Source organism: Siniperca chuatsi, linkage group LG14 (assembly GCF_020085105.1).
Source record: "Siniperca chuatsi isolate FFG_IHB_CAS linkage group LG14, ASM2008510v1, whole genome shotgun sequence".
Classification (NCBI taxonomy): Eukaryota; Metazoa; Chordata; class Actinopteri; order Centrarchiformes; family Sinipercidae; genus Siniperca; species Siniperca chuatsi.
In genome coordinates this window covers 28170728-28193807 of record NC_058055.1, presented here as the reverse complement: position 1 = coordinate 28193807, position 23080 = coordinate 28170728, and the positions used below count along the sequence as shown (strand labels likewise).

General features: G+C 40.0%; 1 protein-coding gene across 1 annotated transcript in view; it reads right to left on the bottom strand.

Annotated features, from left to right (window-relative positions):
• slco2b1 (solute carrier organic anion transporter family, member 2B1) overlaps positions 1 to 17259 on the bottom strand; it is a 33587-nt gene extending 16328 nt beyond the window's left edge. The window contains exons 1-8 of the mRNA XM_044221242.1: positions 17124 to 17259; positions 16363 to 16489; positions 12438 to 12566; positions 11641 to 11778; positions 10295 to 10457; positions 9509 to 9733; positions 7484 to 7582; positions 2459 to 2589 (exon numbers count right to left, since the gene is read on the bottom strand). Coding sequence (XP_044077177.1) covers positions 2459 to 2589; positions 7484 to 7582; positions 9509 to 9733; positions 10295 to 10457; positions 11641 to 11778; positions 12438 to 12524 — 843 coding nt within the window. The 5' untranslated portion in view covers positions 12525 to 12566; positions 16363 to 16489; positions 17124 to 17259. The remainder of the gene's footprint in view (positions 1 to 2458; positions 2590 to 7483; positions 7583 to 9508; positions 9734 to 10294; positions 10458 to 11640; positions 11779 to 12437; positions 12567 to 16362; positions 16490 to 17123) is intronic.
• Positions 17260 to 23080: the final 5821 nt, after the last annotated feature.

The window sequence follows — 23080 nt, the reverse complement described above, 5'->3', positions numbered from 1 at the left end:
TTTGTTTACTGTAAAATAATAATACACAGCATCAACACAATTATCTCAACACTTCATAATTTCTCAGCTTTCTGTAGCCTACAGCTTCATATTTAGGAGGGACGAAGCCTAAACTGCTTTACTTCCATTCAGTACCAACACATGCCATTAGTCTGCCCTGCACTCGCGTGGTCTGAAAGGTGCCGAAATACCGGAAACACTCCAAGTTTGATATATTTAGAGGGCCGAACCCGCAACACAACACTCAAACTTCAAACTGACAATAAAACACACAAAGACAAGCCATCAGTTAAAAAATCTGAAGTGTTAAGTGAGGTATCACTGCACAAATCTCTGACGTACTGAAATGTCACCATCCTTCATGTGAGGGGAAAACTCGGAGTCAAATATCTGGTGTTTAAAATTGAAAGTGCTGAAGTTTCTTTGCAGTTTTATTTTTCGGAGTCATTTTAGATGGAACTCTGTGGGGCAATTGACCTTTCTTTAACTTGTGCCAAAACACTCAAACAGATTCCCTTCAGCTTGTTGAGGTGACGGAGTTCAGTTCATGAGCATTTTTTTACATTTTGCATCCTGGTAATCTCATATGTCATGACACCTTTCACACACAAGTTGTCATGTTAGTCATTGTTAATATAAAAATATTGATTTCAGTCGCTTTACTTTTTACTTCACTCATTTTTAAAAGTTCTTCACCTGCTTCCTTATGTCTTTAGCCAACCTCTTGTGCTGCACTAACATGAATTCTTATCATATCTATCCCACAATTTACTGTCACTTTGTGTATTTTAATGCAGATTAAATTCAAACACTAACATTTTTTTATCATAAAAACCCCCCCCAGAGAATTGTGCAGGTCTGCTAGCTCTGCCTGCTTCTGCCTTTCCATTTTCCATTTTAATGTTGATTCTATTTTTGCCTGCAAAACAAAGATATTTTTAAATCAGCTTAGCCAAACCTCTGAGGCTCATTTCCTGCTGGTCATTTCCAAACATCAAAGAAAACCCTCCCTTCTTCTCCTGTGTTCTGCGCCCTGAACTGTGGGAGTGTCTTCAAATCGTTTGCATGCTGCAGCTTGACTCCAACTAATCCTTATCACATCAGTGATTATGATTGAGATAAGCTGTCGTTATGTAGGCTGCTGCCATTGCAATGTCTGTTTGAAGCAATAAACACAAACACTCAGCAGGAAATCTCAAAGAGCTGAGAGTTTCCAGCGTCCAATGATCGATTTCTCTGCTGTGAGTCAAGGAGTAAAATGTGTCATACTGAGGTTTCGCAAATATTCTAAGTCGTAATTACATCTCAGAAACTAACAAACAAATTCAAACAAAAGTATTAGATTAGTATTATAAGATTAGACAATTTTATGGCCGGCAGACGTGAACTGGGTTCTTGAGAATAAAACACATTTTGTCTTGTCAGCATTCAGTACAAGCTTGAGATTATGAAAAACATTGAAGGTAGATTGTAATCTCAATATAGTTTATATATAGCCTATAGCCAAATGCATACAATACTGTGTCATCTGCATAAAAATGGATCTTATAAGCCTGTGTTAATTTAAATGTGTTAAATTAAATCCTTAAGATAAAGAATATGTGAGCTCCAATATATCTGACTTGGTGCTTTAAATACAGAAGTGCCTGAAAACCAAACAAACTGCTGCACATCATGACCGTTACGTTATGCAATTTGTCAAATCCTGGGCTGCATCTGGCTTAATTTTTTACATCATTGATATTGTTTTATTATTGGTCCTCTTCATGTGCTATGAAAAAGACAGTAATGTATACGCCATATCTCACTAGAACAGTTTTCTACTCTTTATATCGCAAAAATGTCCAACAAAAGGTTTTAAGGAGCAGCTGAGCAGGCGTCCTTTGATTTTTTTTGCCATATGGATGTTTTAATAAACTGAGATTATTGTTGTTTTGTTTTACCTGTCAATCGATTTAAATTATTCTAAATGCTTTAATGTTTTGTAGATGTTTGGTTTTGATGTAATTTTATTGTTGGATGCAATGTTGATGTTGTAACTTTGGTTACTGTATGAAGTATAAGTGCAAACATTGGTGACGATATGTATTTTAATTGAATATGGACCCCAGGAAGAGTAGTGGATCCCGATAAACAATAAACAGTGCGACCCATCAACACCTGAACACAAACAACTGGGAGATTCCACCTGGTCAAATGATGATTGTCTGACTTTATGATGAGGAACACATCAACAAGTGTCAGCTGAATGATAGCTTTAGGATACTGAGACCTATAAAGACACTGACTTTGTCCACCAAATTTAGACAGAGGAAAGCTGAATTTCATATTTCTCAGTCTTCAGGCTTGTTTTTATGACCTGTTATTACGTCTTAAGAAGTGGACTTTAAAGGAGTGACGCATTAACGTGACATGGCTGCATAGCACCTGTAAGCTTTAGATCACCTTTTCTGCTCACCTCTTTGGGCATGTTTCTGGGGAAGAAGAGGTAAGGCAGCGCAGTGAGGAAGAGGAGGCAGGACGCCACCAGGAAGCCGAGCCACCAGGCTCCCACCCAGCGCAGGTCCTTATGGTTCAACTTGATTTGGTCTGGATAAAGAAGAGAGCACAAGTCATGAAACACAAACTAAACTCGTGTCATTACGGGGCCAACAGAACTGTGAAGAAGTTTCTCTTTTCACACTGACTGTCAATCATTAAACCTTACTTGTACAACACATTTCATGCATAGAAGTCAATTTATATTCAGCACAATAAGAATGTGCCAAAGCATGTTGCCAAAGATCAGCTATCAAACGAGAACAGCACACAAATGCATGAATAGTCAGCTTGAATTACTCAAAATAGTATTTTTCTTTGTTAGCAAGTTTTCTATGCCACAATAACCCCTCCAAATATCAATATATGGAATATTATTGGAATATTGGAATATTATTGGAACATTATACAGAGCTTGAAGTCCTAAATTCAGTAAACTTCTCTAGAAGAGTGTTTTTGTGAAATCTGACTCTAACTTGTTTTGAAATCTGTGGATAGGTTTTATTTATCAGCATACTTGTTTTCCAGCAACATAACGCTGCCTTAAATCAAGATAGCGTAGTATATAATAATAGTAATAATAGATTTGTTTTTCTCAAGTTCATTTTCAGAGTATGTTGGGTTATAAAAACGCCCTCTAAAAAATGTTGCAAGATTGCAAGGTCCATAGAGATGCTGTAAGCTGAAACACAGGGCTGCACATCTAAACAGGCCTGACGACAATGTGCCATTTAATATGGTTTCGATTACATATTATGCTTCACCTGTTGCCACCAGCCTTCCGCTGTGTGCCTGTCTGTTATTGTAACCTGACCTGTAGTTTTTTCAAGCTTCCCTCTTAGGCCTTTAGGCCACAAAGACAATCAGGTAATGACAAGTTTTAAGATACTGCTGCAGGTTTTCACAGGCAGTGAGAGGACAGTTTTTCTTTTTTCAGGACAACTCAAGATTGGTTTTTGCATCCTTTCATGGATTTGTTCTCTGGTACGGTTTGTTACTGACATGCTGCCAAAATGTGTCCTGCCAGAGTTCTCAGATCCAAAGATTTTCTCGCAGTAATTCCTCCTTTTTTTTATCCCTGTTTATACTTAATTATTTTGTTTTTTCCATTTAATTTGAATTGAGTTCAATCTTTTTTATTCCCCATATGTTTCTCACTGTGATCTCTAAACATCTCTTCTGCTTCCTTCTGTCTATAATAATTCATACAGATAAAGTTTGATTGATTGATACCCCAAACTTTACTTTCTATTTTGGTTTGGTCCTTACTGATCTATCTATTCTACAATCCAGCAGTTTTCATTGGCATATCCTTGTGTTTCAGTTGTCATGACAACCACAGCAGCATGGAAAAGTGATATGATGCAGCTTCTAGGGAATTGCTGCCTGCATTGGCTACCAGGTAGTGTTCATAAAACGCTATTTTACTGCTGTAGTCGACGATGGTGACAGAAGCACAAACGTGTCAATGAAAACAGCTGGATAAGAGATCACACCGATAGTCAAAAGACACAAAACAGACCTGTAACTTGCACAAACAAATTTATTTATTGTTTAGTCTATTAAACGTCGGAAAATACTAGAAATGCCCATCAAAATTCACCAAAGTCTAAGTGCTTGTTTTGTTTAATTATAACTCAAAAATCCTAAAGATGTTAGAACCACAGCTTTTAATCTACAATTCTATGATAAATGTGCAAACTTCATCTGCTGATGAAGATCATGTGATAAAATCAAAAGCTCCAGAACAGCTACCAAAATGAACCTTGTGGTAATTATTTATTTGTCAACTGACTCAACAATGAATAGGGTAATTGAATCAGCGTTAATTGAAACATTTAACTGTTTTGGTGTTTCTGTGTGGACGACCACATTTTAGAGAACAATTTGAAAAGTGTGAACAGAAAATTAAAAAGAAATAAATCAAGAGGTGGCCTTCTTCTCTCAACATATTTCAGTCCTTGCTTTGCTGGACAGAAAAGCTTAGCATCAGCCAATGTAACAACACACTGACTGATGACATGAGTCACATACTAACAGCAATGAATGAATAACTGGCTTAGCAATAAAATACTTGTTAATATCCGGAATGAAGACCAGCTGAGTGACACAATGATCCCACAATCCCTCATGGATACACAACATTTTTCAATAAGTTACACTAATCCAAACCTAAACCTAATTGTAACCTCAACCCTAAAACCAAATCTTAATCCTCAAACAGCCATTTGAAGAAGTGAAGACCAGACAGTGTCCTCACTATTCAAAATGTCCTCACTTTCCAGGTCAAGGTTCTCAAATTGGTCCTCACAAAGCTAGACAAATGCAACTGCTGCCTGCACACATACACACAACATCATGTACACACACACACTCACATGCTCATTTACACAATCACCTCCTCCCTCCATTCACACACCCTGCATAAGGAAAAAGGGTTTTGTTTGAACAAGCCTCCAAAGAAAGTTGCGCTCCATTAATCTTACAGCTATCAAACAACTGGAGCGTTTCACACAACGTCAACAAACTCTTCCAGAGTCGAGTCCTGGAACAGATCCCGAAATATAAGCAGAGGGGACAGAAATGATGAGCCCTGAAACGCTCTGTGCTTCTGTGGATGATGCTACTCATCTTCTTTCCACAGAAATAACAAATTAGTCAGATTAACCTCTGGGTATGTCAGAGTCAGAAATACTTTATTGATCCCAGAGGGGAAACCCTTTCGTTACAGCTGCTCACTGTCGGTGCACACAGGAGTAGAAGCTCTAAGCAAAAATATAATACACTATAATACAGGACATTACGTTACAGCCTAGTCCAAAGTCTTGTTGCTAGCTTGTGAGCCTTAGTTCCAGTAGCCGCCGTTGTTCAGTATATTTTGCTCTGAAAAGCTGAAACATTACTGAGGTTTTCTGCCCACGTTCTAAGATGAATGAGTTTCGACTGCTTAACAGCAACATCTGAACGCCTCATCATTTTAAGAAAGTTACAGAACAATGATCAGTTTGTTAGCGCTCAGCTACAGTTCCCGTTAGGCTTTGACAAAGCATATGTGGCTAATGTTGGATACGAAAATAATAATCTTTTATGTTTAAACAACACAGGGGGCTGCATTGGTGGGGGCGTGTTGCTTCGGGTACCAGTGAGACAATACAGGAAGTTCAGTTTGAATAAGAGGCCCAAACACTATGTAATCTTTGTACTATGTGTTATTTGTTTGAAACGTTTTATAGTCTCACTTTTAGCATTGTCTGCTCACGATTAAAATCAAAAGATTTCATCAATGTCAAATCCACCGTTTTAAATTGCTACCGTGTTGCAGAGTTGTCCCTCGGTGTGAACACCCTGAGGGTCGACTGCTGCACATCATTTTCCCACTTGAACAAAAGTAGGTCAGCAGGGCGTGAGGTTACCGTTTGCTTTAAGGAAACCTGTTACACAAACACTCAGCAGCCTCTGAACCAAAGTGACTCAGTGCTGAGATTTAAAATCAAACCTCACTAGCCTCAAGGAATGAGGTCCGTGTTCTGCCGCCGTACAGCTCTCTGCTGTGGTTGTCCTGGTTTGTTCCAGCATGACTCAGACATGTGAAGTGTGTCTTTGCCAAGTAACAACCAAACATCCTTCATTTTAGATGTGCAGTTTTATGCACAAACGTCTGGAAAGATGTTAGAATTTCATACTTAGGGCGGGTTCACACCAGCCTTGTTTAGTCCGGTTGACCCGAACCCTGGAGTGTTTACCACTTTGGTGCTGTTCGTTTGGGTTGGTGTGAACACCGGACTCGAAATCTGGTGCGGACCAAACAACTACTCTGTGGTCCGCCTCGAAGGGGTAACACCATTCAAACCAATCACAGGAAGCGTACCATTGTATGTGTCATTTTCTCTTCCTGTAGCAGAAGGGCCATGTATGCATTAATTCATTCATTCAATATATGAATTCTGTAAACATAAGCTGCTTTTATGATAGGCCTATTCTAGCCTATTTGCACTGGCCAACTTTTTGGCAAAATGATTTTTGCATGTTTGCAATTGTGGCCCACTTAAGTCGTGGTAGGTTCTCATCAGAACCAGCCATCTTCTGTGATAAAACCGTCTCATGGCAGCGCGTCTTCCTCGAAATGTCTGCATTATTAAATGATTTAATACCCGCTGTCTTACAAGACGTTCATATGTCCTCTAAGGTCTGCCGCTAAGCGCTCCAGATCAACACCAATATGAACAGAACCTGACGGTGCTCCATGATGTACGATATCCAGGTAGAATTTGGAGGGGTTTGTTGTCTTTTTACCCGCCGACTGTATGACCGTTAACTGAACGACATTCCCACCACATTGCCTTTGTGAACCGGAACAGTTGGAAAACTGAAGCAATGTCTTATCCTCGCATTGGTTCGATTCAGGAACCAGACCTTTAGGTGTGAACTCGCGCTTAGTTTGTAACTTTATGCAACAATATTTCACAATTTTAGCTAATAATGCAACATTTTGGCAGATTTACTTTGTGAAAAACAAACAGTAAGACAACAGGATAAAGAATACGTCATGGAAATTGTTTTGTTTTTCTTTGGAACTGGCGTAAGACTCTGAGTTTCCAAATCAAGTGTCAAATAACTTAACACCAGATGTGCAAAAAGGTTAAGGGGGTGGAAACATTACAAAAGCAAGACAGCATTAAATTGTTAACTTCATGTCAGTTATTTGCCTTCTTTTACAGCAGCTCTCTGCTCTCTTTTATAGGAAATCACCAACATTAATCAGCTTTTCATTGGTTTTACTTCACACTTAAACAGACTGAAATCCCACAACGATAAGTGACTGCCACATGCAGGAAATCCTGCAATTCCTTTTCAAATAAGTGTTATAAATGAGCTTCACTTTACTCGAGGTATTATACAGTATTTCAGTCCAGCTGCGAATCATCAGTGCAGTGTGTCTTCTCACCTTCGGATAACTTGTCAAAGTCAACATAAAAGCGCAGCATTAAGGAGCCGGTGATGAAGCCAAAGGCCGGGCCGATGGAGGTCACAGCGAGGAGGATGCCTGAAAAACACCACCAGGAGAAACCTCATGAACACCAGCGAAAACAGACTGCTGTAGTCACAAGAGAAATAAAATGGTTTAGTCTGTCTGCTTGAAACACCTGACATGTTAAATCTTAAACTATTTTCCACACTGTATGATAATATATCACTTGCACTCTGCACCTGCAAAATGTGCCGTCAATACATCAATCAATGCTGCTACATCTCACATCGTGACCTTAAATTATAAGGTTCTGTCTGACGTTTGATCTAAAATTTGTTATTTACATGAAACTGTGTTTTTTTTGACAAGCTATTAAGCTTTTGTGAAGATTAATTTTTAGTTTAATTTATTATTGTTTACTATAATATGAAAAAGGAAAAGGTTCTATCTTCAAAGTCACCTGCGAAGCACCAATCAGTGTTTGGAATGTACACAAGAGGACCAATCAGGTTCCGCCTTTTTATTGTGTCACTTCACTGCTGCGTGACTGAGGTTAAAGGAGCTGAAGATCATGAAATTGTGCAAAATCTGAGAGTTTGAACCTCACAACTGCTGATTTTATTAGACACTGTCAATGACACAGTTACAGATGAGTCGTTTTTTATCTTGCTTGAACTTAGCCATCATCAGCCATCCGCCGTCAGAGTTGTTAGTGAAGCTTTACCAACTGTACTGTCAGCTTTAAATCTGTCTGTAAAACAACTTCGACTCGACTGAATGTTTTATTGTCTAAATTTAAAGCATGTTGCTGAAACGTCTGCTCCCAAATATCTTCTATCATAACTTCATTCAGTAATTATTACATTGATTTTATGTAGTAAAACAAAGTGACACTAAACTGTCAACTTTTTTAAAGAAAATCATTAGATTTTTGAAGCTCAAAAATACTGTGACAGTAAATGAACAGTGACCTGATATCATTATCTCTGATTTCCATTGTGTGGATCAGGTTCTGCCTCAGACTGGTTCCAGGAAACCAGTAAAAACAGGTTTTATATGTGAGCCGAGTGCCTGCAGATGCCACAGGATGGTGTTACCGTGCAGGACATGCACACGCTGCATGGAGGCTGCAACATTCCCACGATCAACCTGTTAACATGGAGAAAAGCCAGGCTTGGGCTCCCTTTGTTGTTTTTTTCACAGCAAGCAGTAGAAGTTCTGCCTGAGTGCATACCAACGTCTAACTGGTAATTATGACCAGGAAGGAGTTGTTTTTAACAGCGCTGTTTTAAAGCAGTTGACTGTAAAAGAGACGGGAAGTGTTTGAGGAGCATAAAGTACAAACCTGACCTACTTTTCAATTTAAGAAAGGTTTTGGTATTTAATAAAAGCAGGAGGTGTGACAGGAAGCATTAGCTATCTGACACAGGTGCTGCAAGTTGTAGCTACTGAACCCCGTAACACACCCCCATCAGGATTGACAAACTCAGCTTGTTCGTGTGGATCGGTACAAACAGAATAACAAACCACTGATCTCATCCACTACAACAGCTCGGTTAGCATTCTGTATGATCGTACGTGCTGAAAATGTAATCTGACTTCAGCTCCTGTTATCACCAGGGACAGACTGAGCACTCAGAGCAGGTACATTTGGGGGAGTAAAGATCAGAAGGCGTGACGGAGAGACGGACCCCCTCCTGAGGTGGTTTGAGCAATCAGATTTCAATCCATCTTGAATGTTTCTCGGTTGCATTTACACTTAGCTTTTTTTAGATTGGATAACTATCCAATCCGCCCAAGACGCATGAAGTGACTAAATGTAAACACCTGGTGCTAAGTTGCAACGTTTCCCTTTTTATGGGCTATTTTCTACGAATAATTAGTTTTTTACTAAAAACCCTATCCTGGTGGAAACCATTTAATCTGCCGTCACGTCACTTTACTAATCAGGACTAGACTGTTTGGATAAAATGTGATTCCCTGTTTCCTCAGCGGGCGTACCGAGGTAGAGCGGTGAGTTCTTCTTGCTGGCGTAGTCATCGATGTAGGAGATGCCGAAGGGCTGGATGGGGACGGCTCCGATACCCAGCAGCAGCTGACCCAGCAGCAGCAGAGGGTACACCACCTGCTGGGCGGGGCTCTCATGCTGGCTGCAGCTCTGATTGGAGGATGAGGTGATAAGTGTGCTCTCTGATTGGCAGAGTCCAGAGCTGTTATCACTGGAGGCTGTTGGGAAACAGACGGGAAGGTGAGTTTAACACATAATGTGTCCCGTCATTGTCTACATTAAAATTTCTGGCTCATGACGCCATCAGTCAGAGGTCGCTATCACCACTGGGGCAAACCTTGGTGATGCCAGTGAAAAGGCTGTATCCTCTGTGCAGTGAGCACTAAAAACATGTTTTAGGCTGTTGTTAGTAGGTCAAAATGTGAACTTTTAGCCTGTCAATAGTTAGCATGTGGTTAGCAAACTCTATGTTAACCTTTTTTCTCTATGTACAGCTGAAGCTGACAGTATCTTGTCATGAACTGAAGTGCGTACAACTTTTATCCTCTTGGTGGCGTTAGATGTCAGAGGATCACCACATTTATTAGGATTCATCCTCTGGAGAACATGAATGCCTGAACCAAATTTCACAGCAATCCAAATCACTTCTTTGACTAATAAATCTGCTCAGAGGTGGGATGGCTTGGTGCAGACAGAGACCCAGAAGTTGAGAAACACTGTTAAAGAGGCTTTTTGTGGAAATTGAAACTAGATGTGTGTGTTTGTGTGTTTGATCTCACAGCTGATGCGGTCGGTGTAGTCGTACAGTCCGCTCACAAAGTGCGGCATCGCCATCAGCAGCGAGGCCAGGCAGGCCAGCAGAGCTCCGCCTCCGATTAACCGCGGCCGGTGGACTCGACTCCCAAAGAAACTCACAAAGACAATGAGGATTGTGTTCCCCACCTGGACACACACACACACAGGAGACAGGAGACAGGCATGACATCCTGAATAATCCAACAGCCAATTCTCAGTGTGTTTTATTTTCACAGTCAAATAAAGAAGAACCAGAATCCGGTTTGTGTGTGGGAGCAGATGTATTTCTGTGTTTTACAGATAAGTCAGAAGCTGCTGTTGCCCATGCACATAAGGGTTAAAGTTTTTCCTGTGATTTTAAAAGTATCACTTCATAGAAATTGTAGAAAAGGTTTCAGTCGTAGTCATCTGGACACTGTTTTCAGAATCAAGACGTTTCGGCTCCCATCCGGAAGTCATTCTCAATTGTGAAAATGGTCTGAGAACTCAGAAATTTAAGCTACTCTGTGTTACATAAACCCCGCCCTCAGGAAGGAGTCTACCTGAGTATCTGTTAATAGCTAGTTTCACCTGAAACTGACCTAATAGTTTCCATGATGGCCCAGTAATCAGTAATCAGGCCTGTTGTTTTCTGGCTGCACCTCCCTCATCACTGTTAAGTACCTGATTATCATGTGATTGGCTTGACCACGGTGTTAATACACTGTGGTAGACTTTGGGCAGATTGAATCTCAGACCACCATTTCTGTTCAAAGAGGGGTTTTCTTTTTTCACAAAAATGGCTTCTTTGACTCGTCTTTCAAACCAACTCTTCTCTCTACTTAGAATCTTCACCTCGCTGTCTTCAAATGTGCGGTTTGTAGCTTTTAGATGCAAACGCACGGCGCTCTGCAATCCTGAGTTAGCGTGTCGTCTGTGCTGATAAAGTCTTTTGTGAAGTGGCTGTTTGGTCTCGCCTACGTACCGTTCTTTGCAGTTTTCCACACTGCATTGAACTGAATAAACTACATTGCTCTGTTTCTGTGTGGGCATCTTGTCCTTAGGGTGAACAAGTTTCTGTCTTAAAGTGTTGCCTGGTTTAAAGAAAACAGGAACATCGTGCTGTCTAAAGATCCTTTGTAGTTTTTCAGACAGTCCAACTTCATAGAAATATATCACTCTTGTTTCCGGGATTCCCTGGATTTCTTATTATAAATAGTTTGATTTTAAACACAGAATGTGATAACAGCTGGTCTAAAGTAAACATTACGAAATTACGATAAGGGGAAACAGCAAAGATGATGTAAACAAGCAGAGACAAGAAGAAACTTCAGAACATTCCTGTACTGACCTCGTTGAAGGCGGCCAGGATCCCCGACTTCTGGCTGGAGAGGCCGTAGCGCCGCTCGATTGTGGAGATGGAGCTCTTCATGTAGCCCGACACCAACAGCTGCGCCAGCTGCAGCAAACTGTGGCAAAACACAAAAAACTGCAGAGAGAAGAAGAAGAAGGACGGTTAGATAAAGGAGGAAGACAGAAAGTTGGGTAGGGAGAAAGAAGACGAAGATGAATAAAAAAGACCCGAAATGGCAATTGGGTTTGGCTTTCTGCAGGTGTGATGCTCTTCCACTTCAATCAAGTTAAGATGATTAAATCTGCATCAAGCAAACTCCCGGTAATAAATTAATTTCAGTACAAATGCAATGCAGAAAAAACAACCAAGACCAAAGATGGCGACTGAAAAAGTGAAATTATGATTGATTTACAACACTGAGCTCATCTGAGCTACATGACACGACCTGTAGAGAGGAAATGTTGTGACGACAGAGAACAATACCAGGATGGACTTCAGGAAGTGAAGCTTCTCCTGAGACAATGCAGAAATCTGCTCAACTGAACACAGATTTCTATTTCTAACACCAAGTCCCAAAGATTACTGTGCTTTTAAGTTACATGTAGAAAAAGCTCCTAACTCTTACGTATCTCTTATTTCTCACATCTGCTGTCTGCCTGATTTGAATCATTACGATGATTTAATGTTTTGGTGTTGAAGTTAAAACCCAACAAAGTAGATGCAGCAGTAGATGTTTTTTCGTTGAGTTTCTGAATCGTAGTTCATCAAACACTGGATGTGAAACAGAGACAAACCTTGATGCTGTTGAAGGGACTCCGGTGCCGGGCAGGGGGTCGTGACCCAGCGGGGTCAGAGTTCATGTTGAGGTTGTTGGCCCCCATGATTTTATTTTTACTGCACGGAGACTGAAGAACAGAACAAACCTGTAAAATACAAACACAGTCTGTCACAAGTTAAACCCAAATTTATATCTTACTGTTGATACTATTCAGCACACACAATCACGTTAGAAACAAGTATTTACTGCAGTCAGATTGTAAACTTCCACATCCAGCCTCTGTTCATGTGACTGCTCAGTTCCTGCTGTTGTAACACAGTAATGTTTATGGCATACAGCTAATTTTGAACACAAAGGCAGCCCACAAACAGACACTGCGCTGCAGAGTTTCACACACTCGTGTCGTAGCTTTTCTAGAATCACTGAGCGCATAAAGAACGTGTGCATGTACTATACGTTTACAGAAAGAGAGGGAGACTGAGAGTGAACGCTGAAGGCTGTGAGTGAACTGAGGTCTGGATGAAAACCAAAAAGAAAATTACTGCATAATCAAAAACAATGGAGAGAGAAAGAGAAAATAGTTTTTGAGGGTTTGACACACAGCTAAACAGCTGCTAAAATGGACACAAACAACTAATGGACGCAGGGTTGGTTTGGACAGAGCTCATCAGGGCTTTTGGTTGAGCGTGTGTTAGTAATGATCCTTTTGTTATGAAGTAATGTAATTTGTGTCTTTTCTGTGGGGAATTTTACATCTTTTGTCCGAACTGAACAGACAGATTGGGACAGTTTGACTCTTCTCTCCTGGTTTGTCAGTAGTGAATTTAAGTCAACAATTTGCTTACTTGTCAAAAATGTAAGCACCTGTTTCTCTAAAAGAAAAATACCTGGCAATGTTTGAAAACCCCCGTAGGTGGTTTAAGCCACCAGCTACCATTTTTTGTTTGGAAACGGGTGCTTGTGACTGTGACTGAAATGTAATGCTAACACATGAGCGGCACAAACTGGAGCTAACAGCCATGCTGTTGTGGCTCTGTGAGACTGAACTTAAATGCTAACATCAGCATGTTACAGTAACATGCTCAGAATGACAATGCTAACATGCTGATGTTTAGCAGGTATAATGTTTACCATGTTAAGCATCCTAGTGTAGCATGTTAGCATGCTAACATTTGCTAATTATCATTAAACACAAAGTACAGCTGAGGCTGATGGGAAAGCCAGAGGATCACCAAAGTTTTTACAGTTCCTGAGGGGAACATGAATGTCTGAACCAAATTTCATGACAGTCCATCCAATAGTTGTTGAGTTGTTTCAGTCTGAACAAAGTGGTGGATCACTGACACACCAACTCTGAGAATCTAACAAACGTTGGAGGCTTTTACTGTGAAGGAGAGGAGCAGAAAGAAAACAATGGAACAGAAAGAGAGAAAGAAAGATGGCAATCAACCTCAGAGGAAAAGGAAGAAGCTTCTCATCAGCAGAGGAATGTCAACAGAATGAAAGCCAGTCGCTGATTCTGTGCTGTTTTATCTCTTCTGAGCCCAAACAAAACAAGTTGATCCTCCAACTGAGCGATAGCAGAGGGCCAGAGCTCAACACTGATGCTGAAAGCCTCAAAACCTCAAACACACCTCACCACATAAAAAAACCACAAAAACAGCTAACTGACCATCTGCGCCAGATCAAACAACTTGTCAGCAATCTGTATTTGTACCACTGTGAATTTTTTTAAAAGAGTAGCTGCACACAGGCTTTTAGAAAAGTAACAACACCCAGGCTTTTAATAGAGTAACAACACCCAGGCTTTTAATAGAGTAACTATACTCAGGCTTTTAAAAGAATAACTACACCCAGGCTTTTAAGAGTAACTACACCCAGGCTTTTAAAAGAATAACTAAAAACTCTAGAATAATTATTTTAATAATTTTGATTAATTCTTACTCCATGAGAGAAAGTTATAAGTAGGTAATTATTAAAATATACTGTGTTTGATTTACAAGGTCATCATTGGTGAAGAATGCCCCCTAGCTATGCTAGCAGCATGGCTCTATGAATGGTAATGTCAGTCTGTCAGCCCAGACTGAAATATCTCTATAGGATGGATTAAGATTAGATTTTATACAGATATTCATGTTCCCCTCAGGATGAATTGTAATAACTTGAACAGGTGATCCTCTGACATTTCATCTAGCGCCATCATCAGGTCAAAATTTTAATGTGTCCAATACTTTGGTTTATGACCAAATACCTGCAAAACGAAATACATTCCCATCAGGCTCAGCTGTTCTTTGTGTTTAGTGCTAATTAGCAAATGCCAACATGCTAAACTAAGAGGGTGAACACTGTATGGTAAACATTATACCTGCCAAACATCAGCGTGTTAGCATTGTCATTGTGAGCATGTTAGCATGCTGACTTCATCAGTAGTAAATTCAGCCTCACAGAGCTACTAGCATGACTATTAGTCTTGTTTTTTCACCTCTTTTTCTCCGGCCTTAACATGACATTTTTTCATTTTACATTATTAGAGACTGTGCAGACATGCGAGGAATCTCCTCAACGACATTAAACTGGCTACACACAGTGTGTAATTTCTGCTGCTAGGGGTCTCACATCAAAACAATAACACAATAGCGTAGTTTGATGACGTTGTGAAGTAGCATGGGATCATGGGAGTTTTTATCTTCATTGCTAAACAACCACCATTGCCGATGAAAATCTAGCAGATGTGCCTCAGGCAGAAATCCTTTTCACGGACAAGGTAATGTATTAAAGATTTATTCATGTTACATTTAGTCACGTTTGCTGACTTCCTTCCTCACTCTCTGATGTATCATCTGGTGTTTCCAGTGTTTCCTCTGAAGTTATAGGAACTAGTGGGGGTAAAGGAGATATGAAGCCATTGACAGGCGACCAAATGAAACGCCCAGTTACCTTGAATAAAATTGTTGGCAAAAATTGGGATAATGTAAGTACACAACTAAACAAAATATATATAGCATACGTAAGTCTAGTCATAGGTCTAGTCTTTAAGTGATACATGTATTATCATGCTCTTACAAGTGCAACGGAGTGGAACCCACAGAGGTCAATGCAGCGCTGTTTTATTCCACAATGAACGAATAAAAATAAGCGAGCTGAGAGGATTTTCTTGAGTTTCGGGTACTAGTCACTTTACGTAGTTTAATACAGTTTTGTTAGAGCAGCATCTAGTGGCCATTAGAGGAACTACAGTGTTGTTTCAGTGCTGAGTCTTGAATCTGTAAACTTTATTGATGGAAACATCTGTATTTTAAGCTTGAACCGGCAGCTTGTGTAAGTCACTCTGTTGGTCCACAAAATACCACAGTCAAGTTCCAGTAACTTGACTGTGGGTCTCTGTGGGGAGCCGAATGAGTCTGACTGCAGCATCACTCGCACATCTGATTTTAATTTAGCTTCACCTGCACAGTTCATTATGACTTACTGAGTGAATGTTCAAAAAACAACTTTCTTGCCTTTTATAAAGGAATTGCGCAATATTACTCTCTGAAATGTAGTGAGGTAGAAGTATAAAGTAGCATAAAGTGGAAATGCTCAAGTGAAGTACAAGTACCTCAGTGCACTCATCTGTAAAAAGTAGAGTACTTGAGTGAATGTACTTAGTTACTTTCCACCACTGACAATGTGTCCATGTATTAGTGCCTGCAAACATTCAGCATTCATTCATGAATCAGAACAGCAGAACTGGGATGTAACACAATGGGGGAAAGTCAATAAATCAGATTATCATTTTTCTGAAACTTTGCATTGTTTGATTTTAATTTGGAAAGTGAGAAAGTCAACAACTCTCCTGCTTTTACAAACCAGCTCTAATGGAGCAGAGAGTCCCAATAATCCCAGTTAAAAGCCTGAAAGGTCCCAGACAGAAGAGACAGAAATGATTATTTCAGACTCACTGTGAAGGTAGTAGGTCGCCTTGGTTTTTCTGTTTCTGCGTTTCACTTTGCTGCAGCTCTGACTTTCTCTGGTGGTGTGTCATTCAACCATCCAGTCCTTTCAGCAGCTGTCAGTGCTCCAACTCTACTGCTCCACAACCGAGGGAGGAGGGAGGAGGGAGGAGGGAGGAGGGAGGAGGAAGGAGGGAGGAGGAAGGAGGGAGGAGGAAGGAGGGAGGAGGGAGGAGGAAGGAGGGAGGAGGGAGGAGGAAGGAGGGAGGAAATGGAATTTGAACCATGGGTGTTGCAGGCAGAACTTGGACAAGAAGGAGGAGGGTAAGCCACAGGAAAGTTTTCAGACCCACATGTATAATCTAACAGAGAACAAGGTTGAATGTCCTTGAGGCACTAACTTCAGCCTGTTTATTTATTAGGGGCAAGTATTGTGCAAAGCATGGATCAGGGGTTTCGAAGTGTAACATTGGGCCCACAGCCTGTATTTTTTATGTATTGACAAATTGGCACCGTTAAAAGTATGCTGAATTAGTAATCAGCTGTGTATGTTTGCAGTGGACCCATGCATGTACACACAACTATCACTGGATTACTTTAAAATATGATGATTCTCAGGCAAGTTCTGGAGTTAGAAGTTGTGCCTTTTTTTATAGTTTCTAAGCAGATTTATGGACGTTTGTTGTCGATGGACACCAGTGTGGAGATAACTCGCATCCACCCTGTCAAGAATATATACTAAGAATACAATTTTAAAAAGACCTAAATACCAGAAAAAATGTTTTCCTGTTGATGTAGAAACCTTGAGAAGAAGTGATGAAATCTGATGGAAAACCATTTGTGGAATACAAAAAGTCTGCTTCTTCTTCTGTGGATGAAGCATTGTTGTCAAACTTCCTCCGGAAAGACTGAAAAATGAAAAATAAAAAGAGCATTAAGGAGTCCCGTGGTACAATACTTAAAGTCCTCAGTTTCCCCTCTGAGCTGTCATTCTCTACAGTGAAGTGAATAAAGGCAAAATGCCCATAATAATAATAATAATAATAATAATAACAAGGCAGCAACTAACCATTATTTTCAATATTGATTCATCTGCTGATTATTTTCTTGATTAATCGATTATTCATTTGGTCAATAAAACATTATGCAAAATGCACAGTTTCCTACAGCACCAGGTGACGTCATCCAATGTTTTGTTTATTCTGACCAAAAGCCCCAAAATATTACATTTACTATCATATATGACAAGAAAGGCAGAACATTCTCACATTTGAGAAGCTGGAACCATTAAACATTTGGCATTTTTGCTTGAAAAAATACTTAAATTACATCGATTAACAAAATAGTTGCAGAGACAAATTCATTAGTAATCAATAACATAAATGCCGAATGAGGAGAGAAGCAGCGGTGAAATACAAGGATGGAACAGACTTACTGGCTTAAGCGAGTAATCTCCTCTTTATTGTCACATGGAAACGCACACTTTTCATTTTATGTGCTGACTTTTTGGAAATTTGCTCGAAAGTGGAAACAGTGTGAGAGTTTGGCTTCCTGTGCAGCTCTTTCAGGACAACACAAGAAAATGTGATTCTTAACCAACTCTAACGTCCACATCACTGCTGCCGTCAGCTGATCATTCAAACGAACACCTGATGACCTGCTGATAATGAGCTGACAGTGCAGCCATGTGACCAGCAGGTGGAGCCAGAGATGGGCGGATGAAACCGAAGCTCCAAAACCTGCTTCACTCCTGTGTTACTGTGTTGCTTCAATGAGTTAGAGAGTTTGAAAGTTTTGCGGTTAAACTATGTGATCGGCACATTAGTGAGAGAAGAAGAGAGGAGAATAACGGAGATGTGAAAGACTTCCACCTGATAGCAAGTAATAATGTAATAAAAGTAACCGGCTTATGAATATCACTCTCCAGTCACATCACATTATGACTTGTTACATAAATATTAAACACCACAGTGACACTGGGCCTAAACAGTTATTTATTAATCATTTTACTGTAACATGTTGCACAGTAACGTCTACATTTAATGCAGCACTTCAGAACAAACGTATTACAGATTTAATAATAACATGCAGGCTTCTTGGACTTTTATTGCACATATGAGACTAAAACTATTCAAAATCAGTGAGAAAGGAAGAAAGAAAGGCCCAAAGAAGGCTTCACCCTCCCTCAGTTTATATCACATATGCCATTTTCCTCCATGTGTTTAAAATAACTGATGATCAATGGTGGAAAGTAACTAAGTACATTTACTCAAGTACTTTACAGTTCTGCGTACTTGACTTGAGTATTTCCATTTTATGCTACTTTATACTATAGTTACTGGTTACTTTTCAGATCAATATTTTACATTAAAAAACATGAAAAGCTTACATATACAGTATATGTTGTATTTATATGCATTACATATAAATACAACACATTGTTACAGATTAAACCCAAAGAGGGAAGTTTATACTGAACTGGCATTAACTTTGGAAGATATGCACTTGAAGGCTGAAGGCTCATATGTGGATTGGACTGTGGATTTTCCCCCCATCACTTACATTGAAAGCAGATTAGGAAGTAATCTCTATGAACAGGAGGAATGATTACAGCAAGAAGAACCTGTCTCAGTGTTCATCTGGACACCTGACTGCAGTTTCTAAACATGCGTGGAAAATTGTGAAGCTATCTTTAACTGCTGGACACAAGATATTTGTTTATTTACATAATGTGAGATCAAATCCTCGACTCACATCTGCACCCTCGTGTTGTTTCCTCATCTGCTGAGGTAAAGATGCCGATGACATCACCAGCAGTGAATCAGCTTTTCTTCTGTAATGATGCACCCAGAGAAGATGCAGAGTAATTAATGGGTTGCTGTTTACATCCACTAAAACATGAACCTGAAAGAGAAACCAGAAGTTAGTTAGTGGGCATTTAGAAAAAAAAGCTGTCATGGTGTTCCTGATGTTTACTACATTTCCCACAACTTCCCGGAGTTCCTCGACACAAACATAAACTGGAGGTTTTTACTGGCTCAACACATTTAATCACTGCTGAGAAGTCTGAAAACTACTGAGTAAAAACCCAGAACTCCCTCAAATCTGGAACATGATGGACCGATGTGAAAACTGCTGTTCCAGGTTTTTAGCTGCTAAGTGATTCAGATATCTCAGATGAACATCCTGCTCCAGCACCTTGTCTGGTTGTCTGTATTAACACGTTACAGGATTGAAGAAGGTTCAATTCTGGGACCAATACTGTTCTCCTTGTACATGCTTCCTTTGGGTGATGTAATCCACAGACATTTCTTTTCATTGTTATTGTATTTCTGTTCATTGACACACATTGTTATGCGGAGGACACACAGTTGTACCTCCCTGTCGAGCCCACTGACCTCAGTACGCTGAGCTCTCTGCAGGACTGCCTGTCTGACATAAAACACTGGATGTCGATATATTTGTTTACAGCTCAACTCAAATAAAACTGAAATCCTTGTTATTGGGCCCCAACACATCACTAAACAAATACTGCCACCTGCTGGTAACCTGTCACAACATATCGAGCCTGTTGCAAGAAATGTTGGTGTCCTGTTTGATAGCAATTTATGTTTTGAGCAACATGTCACTAAGCTCGTCCAATCGTGTTTCTGTCACCTCAGAAACAAAAATCTGATCTATTTTAAATCTTAGTGATGCAGAAACTGTTGTTCATGCTTTTATCTCCTCACGCCTTGATTACTGTAACAGCCTGTTCACTCGTCTTAATCTAAACAGTCTGAAACGCCCGCAGACTGTACAGGACTCAGCTGCTCGGCTGTAAACCAGGACCCAGAGGTGGGACCACATCACACCTGGTTCAGCCTCTTTACATCGGCTCCCTGTTGGTTTCAGGACTGACTTTAAGATCTTGTTGATTCCTTTTAAGGCTCTTCATGGCTCCAGATTATATTTTAGACCTTGTAATCCCTTATGAACCTTCACGTAGTCTGAGATCTTCGGGCAGGGGTCTCCTGTCTGTTCCTGAGTCCAGGATGGAAACTAAGGGGGACAGAGCTTTGGCCATCGGGGCCCCGAGGCTCTGGAACAACCTGCCCGAAGACATCAGGCTGTCTGAGTCAGAGTCTTCTTTAAGTCTCGTCTCAAAACACATTTTTATCAGAAAGCAGATCCTGATTTTACCTGAACTGGCTGCTTATTTTATTGCTTTTGTGTATTTTATGTGTTTTATTTCTTTATATTTCATCATTCACTGTGGTATTTTTTTTGTCTTGTTGTGAAGCACTTTGTACTTTGTTTTGATAAGTTTTATTATTATTATTGTTATTGTTATTATAAGTTATCACTAACTTTTGTTCAGATTTTTGTCATAGTTTTCTTCTGATTGTTGAAAATGTTTCTTGATGATTTCTCTTCATATTTAAATGACTCTGTGGGACTTCTACTATTCAGTTAAATCACGTTGTTTGTTGCTGATTTGCTCACCACAAACTGCCCTGGAAATGTCCTGTTATGTTTGTGTTGTGAGGGATGGGATGGTACAGAGAGGAGTACATGACTGTTGTGCTTGAAGCCAGTGTTGTGGGGGCCAGTATACTCCATGAGAAGTGCTTGCCGTAGGGTCAAACAGCGTCTGAAACCCCTCCCCCTAATCCTTTCCGACATCAGAATTGGGAGGTCTGTGTGCATTGGTCAGCTGTGCGGAGGTGTCACTTTTAAGGGGGGAAGAAACAAGTGCAGCACTATGAATGTCTTCCAGGAGAGACTGTGTGAAACGTTCTTTGTTATCTCCATATTTAAACTACATCGTGTTTCTATGCTGGCTAGCTTGTCTCTCCGCCTTTCAGTGTGGCCGTTCAGAACAACTATACTCTTTTGATTTCTGATGTGGTCGGACAACATGTTGTACGAACTGCCATGCTAAGAAATCATTAAGGATTATTATTATATTATTATTATTATTAAGAAATCACAGACCTGTAAACTAAAGTGTTATCACGTGAATAAAATACGTGAAAGATTTGCATTTAGGCACATGTGGACGCAAACACAGTGATGCAGTGACAGGGTTTTAACATGTGAAACATTTAAAAAAGATTACATGATACAGACATGTGGTTTTCAGTTTTTTCACATATGAAAATATGAATTTCATTTTCTTTACAACATACTGTTATTGAAAACATTTCAAGTATAAAAATGTGAGGACTAAAAGTGAGTCTCATTAAAGCTTTGTGCCTTTTTCTGTAGGAAATTTTTGGATAAATAATGATTTTTTTATGCTTATGATTAGATTTGGACTGGTTTCTGGTTTTGGACGTGTATGTAGAGGCGGAGCAGGACCGAGGAATAATGTTTTAATTAACCTATATTTGTAGTTTGCACAACTTCAACTAGCAATGTCGGTGTTATATCCATGTGTGTCACCAGCAAGCTATACATTGTGCTGCATTATGTTAGTTAAGGTATCTGTATTGCGCACACAGCTAAAGAAATATGCACACAAAATATTAAAAGTTACTTGTGAAAAGTATAAACTTATGTGACCTCTTAATGTTTATTCAGTCGAGACCCTGAAGGAGCTCGTTGCGTTTGTTTGTGGTTAGAAACTCAAAGTTTGTTTCAGTGTTGCATGTTGGGAGCTCAGGGGACTACACTGCCCTTGATGGTCCACCGGTTTCATCACCGTGGGTTTCAGTTGCCACAGCAGCCAGTAATGAGTGTTAATGATTCTGAAACAAAGGCGATCATTAATGAGGTCCACTGCGAGCTGCTTGCTAACGAAACACTTATCAACAGTTTCTGATGGTAATTAGCCCTCTGGGAGCAAAGAGAGAGGCCCAGTAATAGATGTTTATCAGAGCTCAGATGATAACACTGATTACAGGAGGTGGTAATGAACGCTCCTGGGATCTCCAGGGACTCACTTCACAGCAAAACCTCTGACTGCTGATTTTCTACCATCCTCTAAGAGTAAAAACAAGTCAAAAATCCCTAAAAATCCCATTGGGATGTGCTAAAAACACCTCTATGAATAACAATGACAATGCTAACATGCCAATGGTTAGCAGGTATAACGTTCATGTCCGTGATCATCTTAGTTTAGCATTTTAGCATGCTAACATTTGCTAATTAGCAGTATACACAGAGTCCAGCTGAAGCTGATGGGAGCACCATCAGCTCTGCAGGTATTTGGTCAGAAACCAAAGTGTCGGACACGTTAACATGTCGACCTGATGGTGGCGCTAGATGGAAAGTCAGAGGATCAGCAGAGTTATTACAGTTCATCCTGAGGGGAGCATGAATGTCTGAACGAAATTTCATAGCAATCAGTCCAAAGGTTTTTGAGACATTTTACTCAAAACTACAAAATGACATATGGTAATGTAAATGGTAATATGCAGAAGTGCATCATTTTGGGAAATCCATTTGTTTTCTGTCTCACCCAGATGAGACAATTTCAGATAGCCTAGCTTAGCACAAAGACTGGAAGTAGTTGGATCTGAAAGATGTATTCTTTTTCGTTTGATGAAGCTAAGCTAAACACGTCCTGGACCTATCTCACACATCTATCGCAGAGATGATAGATGTGTAGATAGAGTTCCTGAAAATATGCATGTGTAAGAAATACCAAAAATAAATCAGTATAACATGAATATCACTAGCATGCGTCTCAAATACACCCACTCCTGCAGGTGCAGAGGAAGCGGAGATGATGAGACGGAGT